We start from the raw sequence: 22,039 nt of genomic DNA, 5'->3' as shown, positions 1-22,039 counted from the left end.
ACTTCAGAGAGAGTCGCAATTGATTGCTTAAATGTCCTCGTTTTCAAGTGTAAGTTGGACCGTTTCCCGAAGGGTTGGTCTCGGTTGGGTGCGTCTTGTGGCAGTAACACCAAAAGGGTGTGTAGTAAACTTACGTAAAAAAATCGCTCAAAAAGGCAGGAGGTCAACAGTATGAAATTTTGAACAAGAAAAAGAAAAACTTTGACAACGGAGGATGTCATTTAGTTTTATTCCGTGCCTCATTCTGTATACTATATGTGACCTTAATTAACAGATCCCAATCACATAATTGATAATGGAACAACAAATAGGTTTCAGCTGATATACAGCACAAGGTGAAGAGCCTTCAAGAAAAGGAAGAGTTTTACAAAAATAGTTGCGGTTGGCTTGTTGGCGAGGGTGAGAAAATACTTTATTCTTAATAGGGAAATCGCAGTTGGTTATAGCACCGTTGCGCGCCAGTATATGCTATCTTTAAAAATTCATTTTCAATAGATACTTCAATAGGAAGGGGTAGGACAGCCGACCAGGTACCTTAACCGATGCACTTTGACGTCACATTTGAACGTCATTTAAGAGACCAACCTTACATACATCACATAGCTACACTCGTATCTGGACCGTTGTTCACCATAATATGGCAGATGCGTTTCTCTGGAAACTAGTTAGGAAAACTGGGTTGGTGCTACTCTCCGTGGTTCCATACGCTGTGGGCGGAACGTGATACCTACCGACAGCCGGAGACCAGTTGCTTGAGATGGCCCTGACAGGTTTCCGATTAGAGCCCTGTATTGCAGTTTTTTCAACAACTATGCCGGAAGAACGGTCTGAAACAGCGTGTTCACCTGAAACAGCAAATTAGGTCAGGATTTTATTTGTATTGAAAGTGAAATTAAAAACAAACCTTTAACTCTCTCGGATGGAACGGCTCGCACAGCGTAGGAAATTGTTTCACGGCTACTCTCATTGCCATTGACGTCTGAATTTTCCATTGGTTTACGCTTAGTGGAATTATTTGCAGTCTCGATGGATTCGTCGTCATCGACTTGCTGGTCTTTCACTCTGTGGATCAAGAGCATAATAATGGCGCAAACGATCAACGGGCATCCTGCCAGCAAAAATGGAAGGCGATAGCTTTTCAGTGTTCCGTACATCGCTCCTATTCGCAATAAACGTAAAAAGATAATTAAGCAATGCCCAAGATGAATTGTTTGAAGGAATGAACTAACCAGCGACAGTCGGGCCAGTTGTCATTGGTACCGAATGAAGTCCTAATAAGAAACCTATGGCCTGGGAGGCGTTTTTCGGGCCGCAAAAGTCAAAGGCTATGGGTCCGACGAGAGCGACCAAGCAGCCATCAAACAAGCCCAAGAAGAGGCACAGAACAATGAACCAGGTGAATGAATTAGCAAGTGTCAATAACATGGTGACGACACCGATGGAGAAAAAGGCCATCTGCTGCAGGATTACTCTGTTGACTTTAGGAAGGTCGCCGATTTTGCCAAAGAGCAACCGGCCAACACCCGACGACAAGCCAATGCAAAGCACCAAAACTTTGCCATCTGCTTCTGGTAGGACGTCTTTAACATACGAGACCTATCGATCGTCATTTTTCCCCAAATTTGAATGAAAATTGAATGGCTCTAAAATAAATAATGGAACTCACCAGATGAACGTAAGGGACGAAATATCCAAGCATAGCAATAGGGATGGCAATAGCCCAGATGACGTATTTTTTATTTTTCCAGATGGAGAAATTAATGTACTTTTTCCACAGTCTCGAACAACCAGCACTTCCTTCCACATTTGTAGTTGTTTCTTCATTTTCTGTTGGCGTCAGTCTCGGCACGAAAGTGATAGCGCAGATCATTAACAGACCCATCATCCCCGCAAGAATTTGAAGCGTGGCCTCCAGTCCCAAGCCCAAAATCCATTCGAGGAAGAAGGGCAACGTGAAGGTGAAAACTGAACTGCCGGCTGTCACCAAACCGCTGACAAATCCCAAACGTTTCTGAAAGTAATGTCCCAAAATCACCAATGATGGATTGTAAGCCAATGATGTTCCGGCGCCGAATAGTACTCCGTAGGTTAGGTACAATGCTTCTACCTGTGCACGTTCGTGAAAGATGTCTATTAATCTTCACCAATAAAACTGGACACACATTGACGACGTCACTTACGTGCGCTAGAGCAAACGAGGAAGCCAACATGCCCACGGTAGCGATGGCTCCACCTAGAACAGCCGTCCGCCTCAATCCGATTGAGTCGATCAGAATTCCGGCGATGGGAGAAACGAAGAAAGTCATACCAATTGAAAGAGATCCCACCAGCGCTGTAATGGGATAAAACAATTTGACATGACGGGAATTTCGTAACGATAATGTGAACAGCGCAAAATGATTTGTTAGGATGGACAAAAAGGACTTGCAAGCTTTCAGGGCCGCTTCGTTGACTCCAGCCTGTTCGAGGTGTGTCTTTAGTCGCAGGTAGATGATGCCGTAACAATTGTGAATGCCGAAAACGATGCCGTTCGTCAAGAAACTTGCGAACACGATGAACCAGGCGTGAAGTCCACCATCCGGCGGTAAAGATGGATGTTCGCACTGGCGACTAACTTTTCTTCCGCTCCTGTCATTTGCGGTAGCTTCAACGTCGTTGCTGATCCGTTTCACTGATCCCATTGTGTAATTTTACAAAAAAAAGAAATGTGTGGAAGACACTGGTTGAAATAAACACTTCTTCGAGGTTCTTTGCTATTGCAACAACAAACGGATAAGAGATGTAGTCCACAAGTGAGAAGGATCTTGTTGCTTCAAGAAGATTCAAACAACAACTGGCTGAAATGGACCCGTGTAAGCAGCATCACTTTAGCTGGACAGGCTCCACCTCTTCGTAAAAGGATGTAAGGAAATCAGCAAGTGAAAAAGAGGGAAATAGGAAACAACAGCTAGTAAAACGGTTGCCAGCAAAGAAAAGTAGTGTGAAACACCTTAAAAATACAAAAGCAAAAAGCCACTTGCTCCACGAACAACAGAAACACACAAGTCTCGCCGGCTGAGCTTAACCTTCATCTATATAGCCTTCTAGTTCAGCCGCGTGGAGAACGAAGGTTTTCCTTTCGTTTTGCTTGTTTGTTTTTATTTTGGACGTTTCGATTATGCACAAAACATCTCTTTATGTCCCCATTCTGCTGCTTTTGTTTCACTGAACTGCATAGGTATTGAACAAGTGAAGGAAATGCATTACTTCGATATCATTTTCCTATTTCATATTAGCTGATCCTCGTAGAAATGAATTGCAATCAAATTCATTCCCCTTTTAGCTGCTTTGATTTCATTTTTGAATGCATATTCATTAGGCGGTCGTGATGGCATGACAAGGACTGCGCGTGGGTTATAACTGAGGTGAATTCCATAACGACGCAATAAACATACATTTTGCAATGCTTCTATTCTAATTCACCATTGCACATGCCGTAGCTTGATGAAGACGTCCATATTTTATTACTTAGCTTTTTTATCTGCCAACGGTTGTTGAAAATACGAATAAAAATAGGAACACAAGTATTGCCCATGTATTCACGATTAGCGCCGTCTGCGTGAGAATTAAGATGACCACAATACCCTTAGAATATATATAGAGCACACCATAGCAATTAGAGTAGTCTATCCCATCATATATCGGCTTATACCGATTGTGGTTTCCTTATATTGTCACCTTTGCGGCTATGACGCCAAAGTATCTCAACAGCAGAAGAATCTTAAAAATGATTGTTCAATTAGTATAATGCGCCGGAGTCTAGTAAGACATTCGAAATTGGTCAAACTACCCTCCAGCAGGGGGCTCATTAGGATGGATGTAATAGCAAAAGTGGAGGACTAATAGCACCGCTTTATCTTTTACTTGTGGTGATCCTTGACATAATGACTCAAACAAAAAAACAGAAAATGAGTAAAACATCAGTTCTGACATGATTGCTCTAAGCCTTTCCGCGCCTTCTGCGCAGAAGGATGTATACGAAATTCGTGACGAGCTTTGAAATGTTCAGTCGATATGTTGAATGTAAATCGACATCGTCACAGTCGTGAGCGACCTTCCATGCAGATTGAATGAGTGCAGAATGGAGGCTGTATTACCAGAAGCCGAGGTTAGTTGGGCGCAACAATATTCAAGACGCTATTGAACGAGGGTCGACAACTTATTCTCAAGGTATGCAGGACACTGAATAAAATACTAATGTTTAAGTAATTACCAGTTTGTCAGTTGATAAATTCTTTACTTCAAGTGTATATGATACTGTTACTAATCAAAACTGGTTGCTTAAGAAGTGTTTGAGTTATTCAAGCAACAGCTTGAATCTACTGAGATTGTTTTCAGGGAATTGAGCTTTCTTGTATTACTGGATAAACGTAACTATAGTTGCTGGAACGAGACCTGTGAATAATAAAAGAGAAAAATACGTAGCCGTGATAACTGGAGAACAAAAAAACTAACTTAACACTCAACTAACTGCGACAAACACAGTGATCGAATTGGAGGAAAGGCACGTTTTCTTGAAAATCGAACAACACCACGAATGTGGAATTGTTCTCGTATTGAAATCTAAGGACTGGATCAAGGGGTTTCAGTTTCTTATTTGGAGCAAGGTCGACGGTCGTGATTCCGCTTAGACGGTCTTTCAATTCCTGGTGAGCGGCAACAGTTCGGAAAAAAACAACACACGGTAGTCATATTTTAAAGATATTAAGCACCGATTTCAACCAAAGGGCAATAGAACTATAATGACCATAAAAAGACTTAAAAAAATACACTTTTCGGGACTAACCCAGTTTAAAAAGGTAAGCGAACGTCGGAAGGTCGATCACCAGTTGATTAAAACTCAAAAAAATTCACCTTGTAAAATAATACAGAAAACGAGGCTGCTTCATAAAACTCGAAACTGGTGTTCCATATTCGAGGAATCATGTTGCCAACTGGTATCAGACAACTACAAATGCTCGCAAGTTTCCTTGTATCCCAACTGTTTCTACTTAATAAACCGAAAGAAAATTTACGTTCCATGCATATCTATAGTACTTCTATCAGCTGTCATAAGCCATGTTACAATGGTTACACACAAAAAACATTAAAATTTTGCGACATCGTATGCAAGTAATGAATCTCATTAGGGCAATGGCTACAAGGATCTCCTTACTGCGTTGTTCACTGTGTTTTCGCAATTTGCAAGACGCATTATATCCAGCCTTTAGTTCGCTAGAGCATGCATCCATTGCTCATTACTAGTTATATTACAAAAAAACTTATCTTTTTTCGTAACCATTTCAATAAGAAAGATGAAACGTTCGTCTGCATTTCTTCTTGGCTAACAAAGGCTTTTGTTGCGCTTCCAACTGCTTCGTACACAAATATGGACAATCAACCTTGACCGTGCGTGCTTCCCGTGAAGGTTTTTAAATGTTATAGTTTTGTTTAACCACACCTGCGCAGGTAAAAGAGTAATTTTTACAAGAAACAAAAAATCGCACCAGCACCAGGAACGAGCGCAGTTTCAATGGCCACTCGAGGACGAGTTGACGATGGAAAGCTAAAATACCTTATTCTGCAACGGAGATAATGAAGATAGTGCTTGTAAAAACGTAACCAACAATAACACAAACAAATCGGAAACGACTAACCGTTAACTTTACTGATCGCGGTTAGCCTCATGTAAGAATGCATTAAAGAGTTGATGCAAATTAGCCAAGGCAAACAACTATCTACCAAATAGTCCAAAGATAGAGATCTTATAATTCTTTGAGTCAATTGCGATTATTGCATAATAACGGTGCTTTGGTATATCACCTACAATGATGAAAGCATTCGGTTACGCGGGAATAGTGAAAAGAGGCATAATTGATGACTTACCAAAAGTTAAGTTTAATGAAACTAATTTCGTTCCAAAAATAGAAAAACAATTTGTCTTTGAATTTCGTAAGGAGACTGCGGTTTCCGGTACTCATCCAGCAGCACTTTTTTCCCACTGTATTAGTAACGCTAAACTAATCAAAAACTTGCTAATCAATGATGTTACCAGTTTTATGACCCAAGATTTGAAAATTTCTCAGTCTTTTTTTTTTTGCGCCGTCTTGTACATACAAGGTCGATCGGAAATTAACTTTCACTTTTCGTCGCGATCACGCAAGTCATCGTTCGCGATATAAACGCGGCTTTTAAACGATATGCATTACATAAGCAACTGTAACTAGGAGAGTTGAAGGTTTTCAATCAGGAGGGCAACCGAAGGCTGTTTTTCTCACTAACCTGCTTATTCAATGGTTCCCAATGAAAATGTCTTTTACATGTTTTAAAAACAAAGCGTGTTAACCTCTGAAATCCGGAAATAACCGGAAACTACGATGCCTTTGACCCAAAAGTTTTTCTTTTAACACAAGCACTGGTTTTCAAGAAAAATCTAATACACGGGCCATGAAACTTTCACTATTAAACCCAATTTGCAGTGACATCAAAACTGGTGTTGCTACTGGCATGTGGCTGACGTCAAGCCAAGTGAAATACACAAAAACTGGGTCGAACGGACGTGTGACATTTCGTGTGTAATTGATCTCACCTGAATCACGGCAAAAAAAAATGCACAGCTTACTGGCAATGAATTTGGGGTAAAAACTAAAGAGTAATACAAGTAGAAGAGAAGGCTGTCGAAACCAAAATAGGAAAAATGAGTTCGGAAAAAAACAAAACTATGTTACCCCATGAACACAAGAAAAATGCGACAGCGGAAAGAAGAAATTTCAAAGAATCACTCACGGCCAATTCATTCGATATTAGTGGTGCGACGCTAGAGAGAAAAAAAAACGAAGAGACACGCAATGGCGATAGAAAAGTACAGAGGCCACACATAGGTTTGTAAATTGCATTTTTCTTTCCAAATTAGAAGAGGAAGCAAACAAAGTCATTCTGTTATTGGCACTGTGGTAAAAATTCGACTGTACAGCACTTCATCATTGTATTGTCAAATCCCTTCGATATTTTTTCAGCTCCATTTTCAATGAATAGATCTTTTTTTGAAAGAGGAAGCATGATGTTCATGTTCAAAGAAAGATGGAGAACAATTACCCCATAAATATTATTAGTCACACACGCGCTGTCGTGTTTGTTATTCCCCCATTTCACCTTGATCCGCCTTCACAAGGCTGTAACACACAGTTGATTATTGATAAACAAACAAACGAAAAAAATGTGGTAAGAAAAACCGCAAAAATGAAGTCAACGTTACACGCGTTTACGCGAACGATTTCTTGTCGTTATTCAACCCAAACACAAAAAGACAGGAGTATGTTTTTTTTTCCCCTTTCTTTATATCAGCAAACGTCAGGTGTTTTCACAATAGATTAAGCCAGCCACACAGATTGGCTAACCTCAAGTTTTGTTTTGTTTTTATTTAGGGGGAGGAAAAAGGCACGAGAAGAGACGATGCACAAATGTTCTTTTTCACTCTGATTCTTTTGCCTCTTTGGGTAAATAAAATTCTGAACTTTGTTCCTGTTTAGAAGGTCGACAATATAACGAATGGCAGGGGGGGTTTAAAGGGGATATTATTAGGCAGTCTTTTGATGGGGTCCTTTGAAGCAGAAAAGCAGGAAAATGGTGTAAAAGACGAATCCCGATGTAATGCCTCCAAGGGCGTACATAAATAGATTGAGCTCCGGTTGCTTGAAGCGGTTCTTCTGAAGCCACTCGAGCACTTCCTGTTCCGCCATTAAATCGCCTCGATAGATGGATGGGAAACGACGCCGGAAGTAGACCATAGCCGGGAACTTGGTGACGCCGTACTTGCGAGCGTAGCGCGTATCGCGTATCTTAACGAAAGTGATGTCTAAATTGTCCGTTTCAGCGTCAATGTTCTCCAGTTCTTGCAGCACCTCTTGACACTTGGGGCAATTATTTTCATCTGTATTCCAAAGAATAAATTGATGATTGATTGCTCGTTCAAACATGTCAACGTTTCAAGAAAAAGGGCGTACAAAAATAGACGGACACGAACTCGTTTTCATCGAGTAATTTATCCAGCATCTTACGGTTGACCTCTTCAATCTCGTCCTTGATTTCGAAGACATCCTGAGAAGTTAGCCAACTAAGGACACGCTGCTCGTCCAACAAATCACCTTGAGGAAGTGAGGGAAAGGGATTATTTGATAATTAAGTGCGGCGGATCGTCATCGCAAAGCCCATTTTACTTATTCCATTCAGCTAACTTATTATCAAGATTGGTTAGTCATACATAATGCAACACGCTTCTTTCGTTCTTCCTCAATACGAGCCACGATGTTCTGATAGAGAAGAAGATAAAATTCATTCGACATTGAGCCATAATCCGCATTTGAAATAATTCAGTTGGTATCGTCAGTCAATGGCGCAAAACGTTGAGCCAGACAAAGAACTGGCACGAAATCGTGCGCAAACGATAAGAAAATAGACCGACCTCGTGAATTCCTTATCGGAAACCACGAAAGGAAGCAAAAGCAGTGGACCCACCCAAATCTCGTTTGTTATTTTAGAGGCAAAACTGATGCACGAATTGTTGCGAAAATAAACGATGAGTAAGCCACTGGCTCAGCCGTGCCGAATAAAGAAAGTAAAAGCTGAAATCGATCTAAAATAAGGGGAAAAAAATGATGATGATGATCTACCGTCATAGATCATAGGTGTCCGTTTTCGGAAGTAAATCAAGGCTGGTGTATGAATGATTCCGAACTTCTTGGCCGTTTCTTCATCATTGATCTTGACAAAGTCGATACCTAGATACATCGTACAATTAATGTCTGTAAGAAAATATCAAATTGTGCGTTTGTTTTGCCATGAAATAAGTAGCCTGCATCACTCACCAAATTTATCCGCTTCGTCGTCAATGTTCTCCAGTTCGGTCAGAACGGTATTGCAGTCGGGGCAGTCATTGTCGTCTATAACAAATTGTTAAACAAAATGTTGTTATTGCAAAAAAAAAAAACAACAAAAATCAATAAAAAAGAAAACTTTGCTATTTAGGGCGAACAAGTCTAACAACAGGGTAATGGCCTTCCTATACGCGGAACTTCTAGCGGCTAAACACTACAATCTAGGCACGCATGAATTTAAGGCTCTGGAACAGGAAGGGGACAATGGATGGCCGGCAGCGACCGAGTGAGATTAACAATGTGTTGGTGGCGGGAGTTGTTACGCACACAATACTTACAAAAGAAGACGGCTAGAAAAGGCGATTCATCGAGTAGCCGTTCCAGCATGCGGCTGTTGACGGCCTCGATTTCGTCGGCCAGTTCTCGATTTTCATCATCCGACAGCCACTCCAACACCGAGTCTTCGTTCTTTAAGTCTCCTATGTATATACATAAGTCCGATTTTTTGTTTGTTTGCTTGCATATTTTACGTAAAAACAGCCATGTCACACATTCCGGACGGGCCATAGAAATTGGCTGCAGCCCGAAAAATTGTAAACGTCGACTGCATTTCATTTTAGGTTTTTTTTTTGTTTTGTTTACCGTTGTAAAAAAAAACGAGCAGTGACAATAATTTTAATTGGTTATAAACAATTCAAACTGAAGGACATTTTTTTTGTTTTTAAACGATAAAATGTGTGTTTTTTTTAAAAAGAATTCTTGAAGAAAAAGAAACCGTTTCCAGTGCGTGCGCAAGTTTTCGCAACAAAAAAGGAAAACACATTAAAGGAGATAAACACTGAAAAAAAGGAGAGAGTTCTTGATTAGAAAGAAGCCAAAGACCTGATGTGATTATTCAGAGTGTTAGTCAAAATACTCATCATAATGATAAAAGACATTAAGCCAGACATAGCTGGGTTGTTTATCTTGATATTAATGCAACAAGTGTCACTACAAAGTAAAACAACGGACCAACCATGACGGACAGTTCATGACAACAAAAAAAAACAGCTACGTTGAAAATCCATTCATCTTACCTTATCCGATTAAGCGCTGTACAGATTAGATTGTCTTTGATCGTCTTATGTTTTCTTGATTAATTAAAATTAATCTATCGCCTACGTGGCCTCCACAATTCACTAGTTGTCTATCGATTAAATGAATTCTTATAAACGACATCGTTAAGTTGAAAACATTGGGCGTGTTTTTACTATTATTGAACAACGACTTAGGCCAGTAATAATCCACATTCTATAGCGTCATTAATGTGATGGTTCAGTGCACCATATTGCCATAGCTTATCAGGATTCAACAGCTGTCAAAGTGGTTACGAGCGTGAAAAATTAAATGAAGAAAACCGTGGTACTTACAAAAAAGGACGGCCAGGGAGTCGGAGCCGCCAATCAACTGGTCGAGCATGTGGCCGTTAACTCGTTCAATAGCGTCGACGAGCTCCCGATTATCCTCGTCGGCCAGCCACTCATAGAGCAATTTACCGCGCCGCAAATCGCCTACACGCAGAACGACGTCAAGGGGTTCACGGTGATGCAAGGACATGGTAGAAACATGGGGAGGTATAATCCGGTGAGTAGGTAGGATCCGATAGCCATTCAGAATGAGGTAAGTTATTTAATAGGTGCACCGTCATATCATTTTTTTAAAACGATTTCGCCCACTTTCCTGTTTGTTTTTACCATCTCTGAAGACCTTCCGGAGGATATAAGTGGTATTGACATTCAGCAAGACAATTTTCAATTCCGGCTGATAAATGGCTAATTCAAACCTACTGGAATCATGCACCTTTCTAAAGCTAGTCGATGGCTTCTTTCTCTTCATTTTCATTTTTTTTTTTAATACGACAAAATATCTCCTTTCCTTATGCTAATTTGTTACCATGTTAGAAACGAAAAAATAAAAGAGTGCCATAGATACCGTCGTAGAGCAGTGGATTGCCGTTGCGGAAGTAAACTAGAGCTGGGAAGGTCTTGATACCGTAGCGCTTTGCTAATTGAGGATCCTGAATTTTCACCATTTGAATGCCAAACAGATCGCATTCGTCGTCAATGTTTTCCAGTTCAATCAGGACTTGGTCGCAGGCCTTGCAATTGGGCTTGTCTAATTAAACATATTTAGTGACGAATGTATGCGAATCAGTCACTGTGCAGCGTGTTAAACTTACAAAAGTACACGGCCAGGTACTGGACATTAATGAGCAAACTTTCCAGCATGCTTCTGGTCACAGTTTCGATACGGTCTTCTGTCTTCTGCTGGATGAGCCATTGCAGCACATCTTCCGAAGTCAACTCTCCTGTTACAATAGAATATAAATGAAAAGCTTTCCTTTTTAAGATCCTCTATTGCTTTAGAAATTACCTTCGTAAATGCTGGGTACTTGATTTTCAAAGTATATCAATGCTGGAAATTCATGAACTCCAAAATTGGTAGCGATGTTCAGATCTTGAGTTTTAATGAAGCTGATGCCATGGCGGTCTGTATCGTCATCGATGTTCTCCAATTCATCCAAGATGCTAAGGCAGTGTTCGCACTCTTGCTTGTTATCTGCCAATAAATTTCGTAATTTACACACAGTGCTCTGAGAAATTTGAAATTCTAATTTACAAAAGTAAACGGCGACAAATTCCATTTTGCGGATGCATTCAACAAGTTGTTCGTCTTCGTATTCTTCAATCATGTCACTCGTTGGATCTTTCTGGATTAGAAGCCACTCTAAAAGTCGTTCTTCGTTCTTGAGGTCGCCAGCGTAGATAACAGGATCCAGGTTACTGTGTCTGAAGAAGACAACAGCCGGCAAGGCAAAGACACCCATTTCACGAGCGAAATCTTTGTCGTCAATTTTCACGAAGTCGATACCAGCCGAATCGGCTTCGTCATCGATATGTTCCAGCTCTTCCAGCACTTTGTCGCATTGCTTGCAATCCACGTCACTGTCTGTCGTCGCAAAAATATGTGCACGGGATAAATCAATCGTTACAAAACGCTAAACAAATTATTCAAGATTGATCAGATGTAATTACAAAAGAAAGCTGCCAAAAAATCCGATCGCTGGAGAATCCGTTGAAACATTTTCCGATTCACCCTTTCAATGCGATCCATTGATTCCATGTTCTCCGGATCAGTCAGCCAATCCAAAACTTCTTCTTCGTCCATTAAATCTCCTGAAAATTACCCAAATCAACAGCAGTTCATAAAACAGTGTGAATGCGGATAAAAAGAACGGGCCCCACCTTCGAAATGGAGAATCTTTCCGTGTCGGAAGAAGACGAGGGCCGGAGTGGAACGATGGCCGTATTTCTTCGACATGAGATAATCGTCACATTTGACGAGCAGAGTGCCATACTCTTGTACTTCCATATCAATGAGTTCTAAACGACGCAATACTCTTTCACTCTCCTCTTCGCCGACGGTATCTAAGGTACAAAGAAACATGGCAAACGTTACATAATGTAGGGGGTGGGGGGGAATTACGTAACATTTTCCTTACAGAAAACGACTGCCAGATAGTCATAATTTTCAACCATGCTCATGAGAGACTGGCGAGAAACGTTCTTCATCGTGTTGCCGTGATGCATTTCTAGGATCCAATCGAGCACGTTGTCCTCTTCAAAAGTGTCCTCTGTTAAAGAAAACGCAAAATTACAAATTACGCAAAATTACGCAATGTCACGTAAAAATAGCCACACAAGTAACGTGAAAAGTGCAGTTTACGTCTAGTTCAATTGCAGTATACTGTACATTAGCCATAATAAATCAAATAATAGTCAATAAGAAGAAAATACATTAGAAGAAGGAATAATTGGTGTCGTGGATACAGGGTGTGATGCATTTGTACTTTTGTGTATACCTGCATCATGGACAAACTCATCATCAGAAATGTAATCGTATGATTGAGCGTGCTGTGGCGACGAGGATCGTGAACTAGTGTGGTCGTGCTGGTCGGGATCGGGGATGGACGGGTTATGGTGCGGTTTGTCGTCAGTGTCGTCATCGTCGTTATTGTCGTCGTTATGGTCGTCATCGAGGAAATCATCATCTCGCACGTAGTCATCTCCATTGTTGTCGGAATCATCTTCATCGCCGATGAATGCCACCCCTTTGACCAGTTTTTGTGATTTCTTCTTCGATTTGGATGAAACTGGACAGCATTCGTATTTGCGTAGTTTGCCGGGCTGTTGTTGATCCTCCATTCCAACTGTTTGACACCTCCTTCCGCCGGATTGCTTGCGGCCTATGGACACAGACACACACACGCAGATTGGACGGTACCAAACCAATGCAAAATTGTTCCAGTTTTTGAATTTTCTCGCTTCTCTTGACATTTGAAATTGTTTTTTTTTTTCTTGAATGTAAATCGTCTTTTGACTTATCCTTTCGGATGCATACATCTCTCTCTCGCTGTCTCCGTCCGTTTTAATTTTTTTGAACCCAAGGATGCGTCGAAGTCAGAAAAAAAAACACAGGTGCGCTGTGTAGTAGTTAAACGAATTATGCACATTTTGTTAGTGGAGATGCCGTGAATGAAGTTAAAAAGAGTCACGAAGAAGAAGTTGAATAGGCCGCGGGATAAGCCTTCCAGGCTCCATTTGCCATAGGAAAAAAAAAAGTTGTTGATGTTGCCGAGTTGTTGTTAAGATCCAGTGAAAATCGCGTTAGATGAAATCAAATGACATCCAAAAATTCAGGACAAACAAGAGAGCAAGCGAATTGCAAACCTTAGCGGATGCAGCGTATACTACACGAGTCGCATAAAAGGGAGATAAAAAGCCAAAAGTTATTTTTAAAAAAATAATAATAATAAAATACAGGTGATGACAAAACGGGGAGACGCGAAGAGAGATGAAGAGGACTTCACAAAGATCGACTGATTTCATGATTTCCTTCTCTACTTTGTTTTTTAATTATTTTTTTTCAGGTACAGAAGATAAGTTGAATTGATTAGACAACTTACTTTGACGGGAAATCAGCCAATCCAAAGCGTCGGCCTCCTCACTCGGATCACCTGTTGGGTGGAATTAATTGGTTTTTTCTTGTTTTTTTTGTGTGCAAACATTAACATAAAAAGGGATGTTGAACTGCTTCTCCGTGACAAAGCTTCGAGCAAATTACACTCGCTATTTTGTAATTGAAGGTGAACAGTGTCAAAAACAAAAAAAATAAGCCAAAAGAGAGGAAGCTGATTGTTGACATTTTGCAAGCGCTAGAAAAGTCGTCACAAGTAAATAGAACATAACTGTGTAAGTTATGGTTTCAGCCGATGGCCCTAGGTACTGGTTCGCCCTCCCAACACCAACCTTCAACACCGACAACGGCAACAGACATTAGGCAATCGGTAGAATAGTTAATTAAGGTCAAATTTGTTTCCGTATTCGTCTGGGGGCGGGTCTCCTGTCATGTGACCGCTTACGTTTTCATCACCTTTCATTCGCAGAAAGCTGCAGTGATAACGTTATTTTCGTTTTCAACTTGACAGTCGTCCAATTCTAAATCGTAGAACCGTCTATGTTTTGTTGTTGTTGTTTTAGCGCGTTTTAATGCAATGGGGAGTGTTTTTTGTTCATTTGAATAATTATGAAAAAAAATGAAGAAAAAAAAAAACATGAAATCGAACTTAGGTTCGAAGGACGGAAAAGAAAGAGGTTGAAGGGGGTGCCGGTAAATCTAAGTGGAATTGAATTCTTCGGGGGGTTTTTAATAACGATAATAACGTAAAAGTGCAGCTGAAAATTCATTCTAGATCATGGCCACATTAGGGAGGTGAGTGACAACTTTGGTCTGCACACCATGTGCCGTGCCAGCTCTTTTACCGTTGTATCTGATCGGTTGGCCGTCCTCGAAGTAGACCAAGGCGGGGAGTGGGTCGATGCCGAGCCGGCTGGCCGTCTTGACCGAAGTGGATTTGACAAATTGAATTCCATGACGTTCAGCGTCGTCGTCAATGTTCTCAAGACGGTTGAGTGCCACTTCACATGGTTTACCACAGCCCTTAGCATCTAATCGGATTGTTCAAAGAAATTATTCTTGGAAAAACAAATCAAACTATAAAATTGATAGTCAATTTACAAAAGTATACGACGACGTTGACGTGATCGTCGAGCATTTTCTCCAGAGTCGCAACATCAACTTCTTCAATAACGTCCACATCCTGTTCTTTGGTGGTAGTCACCCATTTCAGGACGCCTTCCTCGTCCATTAAATCCCCGCTGAATCGAATAGGCGTCGAGCGTCGGAAGTAGACCAGAGCAGGTAAAGTGGCCAGTTTGAATGCTGGCGCCACTCCAGGATCGGATATTTTAACAAAATCCACGTTGAGGGCGTCGCATTCGTCGTCGATGTTCTCCAGTTCCTTCAGAATGGCTACTGCTTCCTTGTTTTTCTCTTCGTCTAATAAAAGAACATTACAGTCATCAATGATTCGTATATGTTTTAATGAAATTGGATTACAGAAAAACGCAACGACATGAGCTGATGAACCGATTAGCTTTTTGAGCATCTTCTCATTGACCTCTTCAATTTGGTCAGCCAATTCGAGGTTGCCTTGATCGGTGAACCAAGCCAATACTTTCTTCTCGTCACTGATGTCACCTGTTCGAGGACGAGTTGGAAAAAAAAAAATCTGTAGAAAAACTAAAACAAAATGTCTGCATAATGAATTTTTCGTTTACCTTTGTAGATCAGAGGATCTTGATTGCGGAAGAAAGCTAACGTTGGGAAAGTTTTGATTCCATATCGCTTGGCGAATTCAACTTCCTCAGTGGTGACGAGGTGGATACCGTGTTCATCAGCTTCGTCGTCAATCTCCTCCAATTGGTCGAGGATTGAATCGCACTTCTGGCCTTCCTCACACGGCCCACCTGTAATTTATATCCAATGAAGTTGATAATGTAATTGTTTGGTGCAATGTGTCGAGGTGGAGCTAACTGAAATAAACGACGACGTATTCGTTGGTCTTGATTATGTTCTCCAGCAGCTCATCAGTCAACTCTTCGATAGTGTCGCTATTTTTCTGTTCAACGAGCCAACTGAGTACCTGTTCCTCCTCGCTCAGGTTACCTGGAATGATGAAGAACAATTAAACGATCGTAAACGTCGTGTTTAAAGCCCAATGAAAGCAATGCACCTTCATAAACACTGGGAATCCTGTTTTCAAAATAGACGAGTGCTGGTAGTTCATCAAGACCATATTCTTTGGCCTCGTCGAGGTTGCTGATTTTCACGAAAGCAATATCGTTGCTATCACACTCGTCGTCGATGTTCTCCAGCTCCTTGAGCACAGCTAAGTGCGCGGGCTTGTTTTTGTCGTCTATCCGGTATCAAAATCAATGACTTTTACTCAATTCCAAATTTTAAAAAGAAAAATGTTACAAAAGAAAGCGGCCAAACTCGGCGACTTTTCGATGAGCATGTCCAGCATCTCGTCGGTGACGTCTTCAATTTCGTCGCTCTCCACTTGGTGCGTCAACCAAGCTAATACGCTCTCCTCATTCTTCAGGTCACCTGTAACAGTAAATGATCAAATTTTTAAATCCAGATAATAATCCACCTTGGAAATTAAATCAACCAACCGACAAAGAGACTAGGGATGGTGTTCTCGAAGTAAACCAAGCTAGGCAGATGGTCAATGCCATACTCTTTGGCTTCATCCTCGTTGTCGATCTTGACGAAAACAATACCCTGTTTTCAGTTGAGAGACCATAACAGTTAGTAGCTGGTAAAATGAATTTTTAAATGTTTTTATCCATACCTTTTGGTCACATTCGTCATCAATGTTTTCCAACTCAGCAAGAGTATCTACGCTGGCTTTTGCGTCTTTATCGTCTACGCGATTCAATCGAATTTAAAAATTTTAGCATTAGCGAAAAGAAACATTGCGACAATGGGTATTACAAAAGAGAACGGCTAAATGCTTGGATCGCTTGATTAGCATGTCAAGCATCTCGTCGGTGACGTCCTCGATCTCGTCACTCTCCACCTGATGAATCAGCCAATCTAAAACTTTCTCTTCATTCTTCAAATCACCTATCATTCAAAAACAAATATGTTTATTGAAACATCGATAACCCCATAGACAAATTTGTAGAAATGTAAGGAAACAACCTTCGTAAATTGAAGGGATGCCATTCTCAAAATAAATAAGGCTAGGTACATCATCGATGCCGTATTCTTTTGCTTCTTCTGGGTTACTGATCTTGACGAAAGAGATTCCCTGTCACCGCGAAAGAATGAAACGATGGAACGTAGTTTGCACAATATCAGATAGCATAGCGAAATTCAGTTCTATTCACCTTTTGGTCGCATTCGTCATCGATGTTCTCCAGTTCGGTGACGACTGCAGCCGACTTGCTGTCTTCCTTATCGTCTGCCAAAGAATGAAGGAAAAAAAAAATAAATGAAATCAGATTACAACACAGGGTAGCAACAATTCCAGTTGTATCTATATGATAACAGTCGCGGCTCTTTCAATTGTTCCAGACTGGTGTCGAAATTTGCTTTTTATTCCGGTCACGACAATCCCATTGTAAATCATTCCAAATTCTCTTACCGAGTCATCACCAATTGCCCTAACCAATATACAGAGGACACAACAAAAAAAAGGTAGACTAACACGTCGAACTGAATGGGATTTGAAAAACGCGGTAAACATTCCGGTTCTAGTTGAAGCTGGACAAACGACTTTAACACATCTTTCTTTCACGACGCCTCTCGCATGCCGGTATCTATTAATACATATAGAAAAGGGATGGCGGCATATGGCCCTATAGGGCCGGCCCCTCATGGCGAAAGGTATTCGCAGGCCGGCTAGGTTGATTTTCGAAAGATAACTCAAAGGAAGAGAATGTCGGGGCATTCTTCTTTTGACCAGTATCAATTCTTGTCTACAAGTACAAAGGCAAAAGAAGCGCTGCTCCAATTTCTTCTTTTATCTACGGTTCGTAATCAGCCCGTAAAAATTCACGGATGAAAACAAGTTCAAGCCGGATAGGTGAAGAAGGCTATAGCGAAAGCATTTTCTAGAAGAGCAAACTCTCATGGAATTGCAACGGGTGAAGGAAAAAAAGATGGAGCTATTTCGGTCCGACGTCTCTGACGTCCAGCTAGACGACGAGTCATTCTTAAAAAGTCTTTTGGATTTAAAATTACTGTTGGACAGTGCCTTGCACAACTATGTGGCCGCGTCGGCAAAAAGCCTAATCGATAAGACGTTGCTTCTCTTATTTATGTTTTTCCTCTGATTCTTCTGGTGTTGATGTTTTCGTGATTGGGGATTAAACAAGCCCGTCGCAGTAGGTCTACGGTTTCTATAAATGTTTTGGTTTATTGACTTACAGAAAAGGACGGCCAGATGTGCAGATTTCTTGATGAGCTTGTCCAGCATCTCGTCGGTGATGTCTTCAATGGTGTCGGAGGCCAGCTGTTCGATGAGCCAAGCCAGCACTTGTTCCTCATTGGCCAAATCGCCGTCGTAAAGGCTCGGGATTTTGTTTTCAAAGTAGACAAGCGTCGGAAGATGATCAACACCGTATTCTTTAGCCACATGGTCGTCATCGATCTTGACGAAAGAGATTCCTTTCTGGTCGCATTCGTCGTCGATGTTCTCCAGTTCAGTCAAGATCCGCTGTGATTCTTCATCGTCGTGATCGTCTAATAAATATTCAATTGCGTGCACCAGCCAAATCAGATAATGAAATCACAAACACGATAAATGACAGTAAATTCACGTGTCGTCAAAGTTAATTGATCGATAGCGCTAGCAAAATAGCAAGCAAAAATGGGAGGAGACTGTTGATGGAACGCAGCGCAACTGTCAAAACAAGGCTGACTCACGTCGGAGCAGTTGACTGACCAAACCAACGCCATCCGCGTATATTACGATACGTGTCACGGATAGAGTCGCGTGATATATAAACACAGAATCTTGGCAGTGCGTAAAACTATATGGATCGTGTGCGTGTCTTAAGAACAAAAACGCTTGAATATTAAAATAGAAAACTCACAGAAAAGGACAGCCAGGTGTTGAGCTGTGCTGGTTAGAGTTTCCAATGTTTTGGCTGTCACGTCTTCGATCATGTCTTCCTCCTCGCTAGCAGTATTTTTATTTTGAACGAGCCATTCGAGGACGTCTTCTTCTCGCATCAAATCCCCTACAATGCACATCAATTTACAAAACATGTCGTTTCAAATGGTTAAAATGATCATTAGGACTTACCTTCGTAGATGACAGGTATGCTGTTGCGATAGTATACCAAAGTAGGTAGAGACGCGAGGCTGTATTCTTCAGCGAGTTCTTCGTCAGCGATTTTGACGAAAGCGATGCCCAGCTGATCGGCTTCATCGTCGATGTTCTCCAACTCGCGCAGAACTTTTTCGCTCTTTTTGCATTGTGGCCGATCTGGCAATGATTGAAAGCAACAAAACGGGAAAAGACATTATTACAAATAAAAACAACAACAAGCAGAAGAACAAAAAAAAAATGTGCGTTTAGTTATTTGGCCCGCAGTTTCACTTTGCTACGTAACTATGTATGTGTATAGGTTATTTACAGAATAGGACGGCGATGTAGCCAGTATCGTGGACGATCTTTTCCAGGATTTTGGCGTTGACTTCTTCGATCTGATCAGGCAGATCCATGGCCTCCAGACTGGTCAAGAATTCCAAAACTTGCTCCTCATCCAGGAGGTCGCCTAATGAGAAAGAAAATTGTTGATTGATGTAGTACAATGATGCATAAAAGCTGATAGGGCACAGTGTGAGACATACCTTCGTAGGCGATGGGTTCCTTGTTGCGGAAATACGTCAAGGCCGGATAGGTTTTCACATTGTATTGCTTGGAGAGTTTCTTGTCGTTGATTTTCACAAAATGGACTCCTGCGTGTGTGTGTGTGTGTGGACGATATTTTGTTTTTAAGTTAATATTTTGCTCGTTGAAGTGATTTCAAAACTTACCAAAATGATCTGTTTCATCGTCAATGTTTTCCAGTTCGTGTAAGACCTTGTCGCACTGCCGGCAGTTCCGTCCATCTATTCACAAACAAAACAAAACAATTTTTACAGGCAGCATTCATTTGATTTTTAAGATATTGAATATAAAAGGTCATTCGGAAAATTACTCTCAAATGTGGATTAAAGGAAACAGACACGTTTTTTTGTTTTAAATTCTCGGCATCATGACCATGTTCGTATGCAAAAACACGGCAAAATGCACGAAGTGGATTACAATTCGCCGAAACAGCGATGGAGGGGGATGCGGGGAGAGAGGTGAGTTGGCAAATGGGTGGTGGGAATCGGTTCTCCGAGAATAGAAGCGATATTTTTAAAGTCCCTGTGCGCTGTGCCCGGCTCTGTTTCGGTAGAGTTTTGTTTTGTTTTCATACCTCCTGTTAAGGTTTTTTTTTTTTTCGGCGTCTACCTCGAACTCAGCAATTTCCCTGCACGGCAAAGCATCGTGTGTGGGATTATCAGTGACGTAAGAGGCCGTTAGGTTTTTTTGGTTTTTTTTACGTGACCTCACGGACTCTTCGTAGGAGTAAAAAAAAAAAAAACTCCTTGGGGGGCCACTTGTTCTATTTAGCGGATGAACAGCGATGATGGATGGGGACGATCTCTTTTTAACCGCAAACGATTGACTTGTGTTACTTTTAGCCATTTGTTTACATCCGTGTTTATCTGTTTATCACCAGGAACACTTATAAACATCGAATCCGGGGCATGTGGATACGAGAAAAACAAAAACAAGGTGTTTGTTCCGACTTCCTTTCATCCGGCTACCTTAAGTTTTAATCAGGTGGACAAGAAAATGCAGTACAGCCGCTCGACTTGTTAGTCCAATTGCTTTCGTGTTCCATACCAAACGTCTGCCTACTTTTACAAAGTGTGGCTATGTTTGTTTCACGCATGGAACACGTGTGAAGACAAAGAGCCGGACCATTTTGGGGTTGTTAAAATTTCGAGTGGGCGCAAAGCCGCCAATGCTCTTGAGCGGCGGATAAAGTCTGCTGGAAACTGTACCACGAGCTTGGCTATAAGGGAAGTAGCATAGACTATAGCAAACGGTCAAACGCCATCGTACGTCAGAAGGCAAAGTAGGCAACAGAACTTTATCAGGGGTGGGCAGAAAGGATAGAGAGAAAGAGAGAAAACGGGAGAGTAAGAATAGAGTCCCGCCACAGTGTACGGAGCCGCGCACGAACTAAAAATACATCCGGAATATCCTCTTCATCGCAAGAAGAGGGGAAAAAAATCACAAGGAGGGAGGATGCAGACGTGATTATGGAGATGCTTTCATGCCCTAATATAATGTGAATCTGGCATGTAGGATAAATGGCAAAAAAATCTGGAACACAATGCAGCCGACTTGCGGAAGAAAATGAAACAAATTCTTACACCAATAGACGGCCACGTAGTCTTTCTCGTCGAGAAGCCTTTCCAACTGTTTGGCGTTGACATCCTCGATGACCGCCTCCACTTTTTCCTGCTCGTTTTCCGGCGAGCTGGATTTGACGGCTGCCTTTTTTTTGTCGGCGGCTGAAGAGACTTGATGGCCAGCCGCCACTAAGCACAGACACACTAACCAACACCACGTCACTTTCATTTCGTTCCGCTTTTTTTTAACTTTTCGAGTTTTTAGTTTCTACAGATGTTATTTTACGATGATGAATCTATGCGATATCTTCCCAGAACTTCTTTACTCGATCAACGGAATCTATACATCGATGACGCACGACACTTTGACTCTTTAATTTTGGCAAACACACCTTTTTTTGTGTGTTCTTCTTCCTGTTCTACTAGAGCTATTGGTCATAGGCCAGTAACAAAGTCAACAGGGAAGAAGGAGATTGCGTAGTCTTTGATGGCGGCTTGGTGGACGGATGGAGTTGGAGAGAAATGTTTAAAAAATATAAAAAAAAGAAAGGGAGGAAAGCAGTACAGAAGAAGAGTCGGTGAGTTTAACCACGGCCGCCAGACTCACTGGACTGATGAGCAGGCGGCCACAAAAGCGTTCGACGAGGATGCTGGATTCTGCCTTTTTCTAAAAACAAATTCCTTCAATGGGGGGTTGCTAGCGCCATCTCGAGACAACAAAATCGGATGCTTAC

The 22,039-nt window shown here is 41.3% G+C and overlaps 2 protein-coding genes across 7 annotated transcripts; both read right to left on the bottom strand.

The window, feature by feature from the left end:
* Positions 1-210: 210 nt before the first annotated feature.
* LOC116925189 (monocarboxylate transporter 10) lies at positions 211-6,068 on the bottom strand. The gene is made up of 6 exons (XM_032931838.2): positions 2,429-6,068; positions 2,181-2,332; positions 1,667-2,107; positions 1,230-1,596; positions 905-1,159; positions 211-845 (listed from the first exon to the last, which is right to left on the bottom strand). The coding sequence occupies exons 1-6, from the start codon at positions 2,679-2,681 to the stop codon at positions 628-630; spliced, it is 1,686 nt and encodes a 561-aa protein (XP_032787729.2). The 5' UTR covers positions 2,682-6,068; the 3' UTR covers positions 211-627.
* A 505-nt stretch (positions 6,069-6,573) lies between these two features.
* On the bottom strand, positions 6,574-21,950 carry LOC116925152. Of its 6 annotated transcripts, none has more exons than XM_045171011.1 (33): positions 21,327-21,948; positions 19,890-19,964; positions 19,704-19,811; positions 19,487-19,627; positions 19,153-19,335; positions 18,941-19,087; positions 18,273-18,587; positions 17,231-17,304; positions 17,043-17,151; positions 16,833-16,964; positions 16,690-16,763; positions 16,511-16,619; positions 16,311-16,442; positions 16,066-16,248; positions 15,867-15,998; positions 15,611-15,799; positions 15,390-15,530; positions 15,009-15,329; positions 14,753-14,938; positions 13,897-13,947; positions 12,793-13,176; positions 12,433-12,564; positions 12,176-12,358; positions 11,966-12,106; positions 11,550-11,879; positions 11,304-11,489; positions 11,110-11,238; positions 10,863-11,045; positions 10,301-10,441; positions 8,883-8,957; positions 8,688-8,795; positions 8,022-8,162; positions 6,574-7,948 (listed from the first exon to the last, which is right to left on the bottom strand). In XM_045171011.1, the coding sequence occupies exons 1-33, from the start codon at positions 21,532-21,534 to the stop codon at positions 7,596-7,598; spliced, it is 5,496 nt and encodes a 1,831-aa protein (XP_045026946.1). In that variant the 5' UTR covers positions 21,535-21,948; the 3' UTR covers positions 6,574-7,595. The 6 variants fall into 6 exon arrangements, with proteins under 6 accessions (XP_045026946.1, XP_032787684.1, XP_032787675.2 ...); XM_032931793.2 differs by lacking the exon at positions 10,301-10,441 and adding an exon at positions 9,230-9,370 and having other exon boundaries at positions 21,327-21,947; XM_032931784.2 differs by lacking the exon at positions 10,301-10,441 and adding an exon at positions 9,230-9,370 and having other exon boundaries at positions 11,304-11,879; positions 21,327-21,950.
* Positions 21,951-22,039: the final 89 nt, after the last annotated feature.

The sequence above is a fragment of the Daphnia magna genome, linkage group LG1, assembly GCF_020631705.1.
Source record: "Daphnia magna isolate NIES linkage group LG1, ASM2063170v1.1, whole genome shotgun sequence".
NCBI lineage: Eukaryota > Metazoa > Arthropoda > Branchiopoda > Diplostraca > Daphniidae > Daphnia > Daphnia magna.
The sequence above is the reverse complement of the archived record's forward strand: the minus strand, read 5'-3'. Positions and strand labels throughout refer to the sequence as shown.